Source organism: Nicotiana tomentosiformis, chromosome 6 (genome assembly GCF_000390325.3).
Source record: "Nicotiana tomentosiformis chromosome 6, ASM39032v3, whole genome shotgun sequence".
NCBI classification, from domain to species: Eukaryota; Viridiplantae; Streptophyta; class Magnoliopsida; order Solanales; family Solanaceae; genus Nicotiana; species Nicotiana tomentosiformis.
In genome coordinates, this window is record NC_090817.1 from 88,464,606 (window position 1) to 88,469,566 (window position 4,961).

The window sequence follows — 4,961 nt, forward strand, 5'->3', positions numbered from 1 at the left end:
TAAATTCCCTTGTTCTCCAGGTGGGCGCCTGATGACTTAAAACTTGAAATAAATTCCTTCATTCTCCAGGTGGGTGCTTGCTAATGACTTGAACTTGAAATAAATTCCCTCGTTTTCCAGGTGGGCACCTGCTATCACAACAACACAGACAAAACAGAGAAACTTTTCTGCCCCAGTTTGTACTAGGAACATTCATTGATTGTTAGTTGCATCCCACTATCCAGGAGGGTCCTGAAAATTTAAAACTAGATCCCATTATCTAGGAAGGTCCTGAACAGTTGAAATTAACTCTCATTATCCAGGAGGGTCCTGAAAACTTAAAACTGAACTTCTATGGAACATGCTTTCCTCATGGGGGATTCCTGGCAAAGCAAACAAGATTTCTTTCCCCTGCTTAAAACAAAAAGAAATTGCCAGTTTGAAAATGTGGCGGTTAGTTTGTGGCATCCTTGCTGAAAGTGTCTGCTTCTGCCACTACCCCGCTTCATTCTGATTAGCTGCTTCGGGCTACAAAGAACTTGTTTGACCTTTTGATCGGACCTCGACCACAAAACCTCTGAATAACTTGAATCCCTTACGCTCAACTCGTCGTATGGCACTTTTATTCTGACAACTGTTGAACCTTTGCATTTCCTACAAATTCACAAATCACATGATTACCTGAACTTCAATTACCACCGCATTGCTCATTCTAAATCATGTCACTTGTGATGTGCCTGGCCGAATTTTGCTTGGTGCAAATAAAAAGCTGGTAACGGGCTTTGAAGTCCTTTCTTGCTTGCTTAACAAAGACTAATTTGATAGACACTTAGAAAAATAGACCCAAAAGAAACGAAGCGAAGTCACTTCAAGAATTAGGAATAAAAAAAATAAAATAAAAATAAAAAAATGACTATTTGAAGAAAAATGGAAAAGAGACTTATCTGAATGAAGCAGCTGGCTCCAATGATCATGACATGCATTTCGTATTGATCAGCCTAATCTATCCAACTAATCATATTTCAGTTCATGCCATGTCTTCATACTTCAAAACCGGGGTTTCCATAATTCAATTTCTCGGTAAAGTCATGAACCACATTCGGCTTGTAATGTCCCGAGGGGTTTTCACCAGCAAGTCTCTCTCATTTGCTCCTCTCTCAACTCACTGTCGCCTTACAGTGCCCGTAAGGGTTTTTACCAATAAGACTCTCTCATTTGAATTTTCTCTTGACTCACCATCGCCCTATGGTGCCCGTGAGGGTTTTCACCAATAAGACTCTCTCATTTATTCACTTTTCCTTGTGCCCATGAACAAAGGTGCTACCCATGATGTAAACCGTACCTCCATCTCACTTGACTTGGCATCCTCAAAGTTGATCAGAAGGTCTTTATTTGAACTGTAGTGTAGGTTTTGGACAGGGTTAGAAAGAAAGGATGGCATGCAGGTTCAAAATAATTTAAGATGAAAGGGTTCAAAATTACAACTTTTGGAATCAACTCTTTTTACAAAACTAAAACTTCTGCCCCAGTTTCTTCGAATCTAGGGAATTTTTGGATTTTTATTTTGATGGGACCGAACCGTGTAAGGGTGCCTACGTATCCTTAAAAGTAATCAGGTCGAACGTAGTTCAAACTAGTAAAAGTTGTTTTGTTTTTGTTACTTTACTTTTCTTTTTCTTTTTCTCCTTTCTTTTTCTCTTTTCTTTCTTTTGCTTTTTTTTTTCTTTCCTATTTCCATCTCTACTTCTGATTCCAAAAGAGGGGTATGAAAGAACATAAATAAGGCTCAAAATGGGGTAACAAATGATAAAAGTGTTTGGGATAGCAGAATAAAATGCCTTCGTCATTCCAACTTTGAACATGCGTAGTACAAAATGTGATTGAAGATAAGCAAAGAAATCATACATAATATCTCTTGACTGCATCGGAATTGATAGCCATATCCACACATTTACCTTCTATGTCTGTTAAATACAAAGCACCATTGGGCAACACCTTTGTCACAATGAACGGCCCCTGCCAGTTTGGGGAGAACTTGCCTTTAGCTTCAACCTGATGTGAAAGGATGTGTTTCAACACTAGCTGACCCACTTCAAATTTCCGGGGACGCACCTTCTTGTTGTATGCTCTTGCCATTCTTTTCTGATACAATTGACCATGACATACTGCCGCCAATCTTTTTTCATCAATCAAACTCAATTGCTCTAGTCGGGTCTTTACCCACTCATCATCATCAATTTCAGCTTCAACAACGATCCGCAAGGATGGAATCTCAACTTCCGCAGGTATAACTTCCTCGGTTCCATATACCAGCAAAATGGGAGTTGCACCTATTGAAGTGCGAACCGTAGTGCGATAACCCGGTAAAGCAAAAGGTAACTTTTCATGCCATTGCCTAGAACCTTGCACCCTCTTACGAAGTATCTTCTTTATGTTCTTGTTAGCAGCCTCAACAGTTGAGTCAAATCACCATGCACCTGGCATTGATGACATTTGCAAACGAAGCTGATGCAATCTCATTCCATGGTGAGCTAATAATAACCTGCTCGAAGAATCTTCTTTGCCAAGACATACCCACTCATATGCGGCCCGCAAACTTTGGAATGCACTTCGGCCATGATAGTCGAAGCTTGTTTAGCATCTATGCACCTTAGTAATCCTAGATCTGGAGTTCTCTTGTACAATATTCCCCCACTTAAGAAAAATCTACTAGCCATACGTCGAATGATTCTCTTTTGATCACCTGTGGCATGTACTGGATATACCCCCGATTTGATGTATTCCTTGACATCATGGAACCAAGGCTCACCATCAGGTTCCTCCTCAACCACATTGCAATAGGCATGCTGATCACGTATTTGGATATGCAGAGGGTCGACATAAGTCTTATCCGGATGGTGTAACATTGACGCTAGAGTAGTCAAGGCATCGACAATCTCATTATGAATCCTGGGAATATGCCTGAATTCTACCGACCTGAATCGTTGACAAAGATCATGCAGACATTGTCTCTCATTCTCCCTGAATCTGGTGAACCAACAAATCTAAATCTCCTAAAACCTATATTTCTTGAACTCACATGTCTATAGCTAGCCTCAAACCCAGAATGCAGGCCTCGTATTCAGCCATGTTGTTAGTGCAATAAAATTGAAGCTGGGCTGTTACGGGGTAGTGATGCATTGTTTCAGAAATGAGTACAGCCCCTATTCCGACACCTTTCATGTTAGCAGCTCCATCAAAGAAGAGTTTCCAACCTGGCTTTTCATCATGATCAACCTCGTCAATATACATCACTTCTTCATCAGGAAAATAAGTCTTTAATGGCTCATATTCTTCATCCACCAGATTCTCGGCCAAGTGATCGACCAGTGCTTCGGCTTTCATCTCGGTCTGAGTCACATAGATGATGTCAAACTCTGTGAGTAAAATCTGCCACTTTGCCAATCTTCCTGTGGGCATAGGCTTCTGAAAGATATACTTTAGAGGATCCATGCGAGAAATGAGGTAAGTAGTGTAGGATGGTAGATAATGCTTTAACTTTTGTGCCACCCATGTCAGGGCGCAACATGTCCTTTCAAGAAGAGTATACATAACCTCATAAGGAGCGAACTTCTTGCTGAGATAATAAATTTCTTGCTCTTTCTTTCCCGTGATGTCGTGTTGACCCAACACACAACCAAAAGAATTATCCACGACCGTCAAATAGAGAATTAAAGGTCTCCCAGGTTCTGGCGGGACCAGCACAAGTGGGTTTGACAGGTAACTCTTGATCTTATCAAATGCTTCCTGACACTTATCATTCCACTTAACCGCAACATTCTTCTTCAGCAACTTAAATATGGGCTCACAAGTTGTCGTGAATTGAGCAATAAACCTGCTGATGTAGTTTAACCTTCCGAGAAGGCTCATCACCTCGGTTTTATTCTTTGGCGGTGGTAATTCTTGGATGGCTTTTATCTTTGAACTCAATACCGTGTCGACTGACTATGAATCCCAACAGTTTCCCGGACGGGACACCAAATGCACATTTTGCCGGATTGAGGTTGAGGTTGTACCTGCGGAGCCTTTGGAAAAACTTTCTCAAGTCTCCAACATGGTCGGACTGCTTCTTTGACTTTATGATCACATCATCTACATAAACCTCAATTTCCTTGTGTATCATGTCATGAATATGGTAGTCATTGCCCTCATGTAAGTTGCCCCAGCATTCTTCAAACCAAATGGCATTACCCGGTAGCAGTATGTCCCCCAAGGTGTGATGAATGATGTCTTTTATGCATCTTCCTCATCCATCAGGATCTGGTGATATCTCGCGTAGCAATCCACAAAAGACCCAATCTCATGCTTGGCACAATTGTCGATCAGAATATGGATCTTCGGCAATGAAAAGTTATCTTTTGGACTTGCCTTATTGAGATCACGATAATCAACACAGACCCTGGTCTTACCATCCTTCTTTGGTACTAGCACGACATTAGCTAACCAAGTGGGATATCGAGTGACCCGAATGACCTTTGCGTCAAGCTGCTTTGTGATTTCTTCTTTGATCTTAACACTCATGTCAATCTTGAACTTCCTTAACTTTTGCTGGACTGGAGGGAATGCCGGATCAGTTGGAAATATATGAACTACCAAATCAGTGCTCAAACCCGGCATGTCGTCATACGACCATACAAAAATATCTTTATATTCAAACAGTGCTTTGATTATTTCTTCCTTGATTTGTGGTTCCAGATGCACACTTATCTTGGTTTCCCTAATATTATATTGATCTCCTAAATTGATTGCTTTGGTTTCATTCAGATTAGGCTTGGATTTTTCTTCAAAGTGAATTAGTTCTCTACTGATTTACTGAAATGCTTCTTCTTCATCATATTATGTTTCATCATCACACTCTACTTCTTGGATTGTTATTTTGGAATTAGATTGGCTTTTAAGATTTGGTTGAAAATTCCGCATGCATGTCATGTCATTGAAACCAG

General features: G+C 40.6%; 1 protein-coding gene across 1 annotated transcript; it reads right to left on the minus strand.

Moving 5' to 3' along the window:
* Positions 1–294: 294 nt before the first annotated feature.
* On the minus strand, positions 295–4,635 carry LOC138894376 (uncharacterized). Its single transcript, XM_070179072.1, has 6 exons — positions 4,492–4,635; positions 3,059–3,810; positions 2,629–2,955; positions 2,457–2,521; positions 2,092–2,309; positions 295–390 (listed from the first exon to the last, which is right to left on the minus strand). Exons 1-6 carry the CDS (start codon positions 4,633–4,635, stop codon positions 295–297), a joined length of 1,602 nt encoding a protein of 533 aa, XP_070035173.1.
* Between the last annotated feature and the right edge of the window lie 326 nt (positions 4,636–4,961).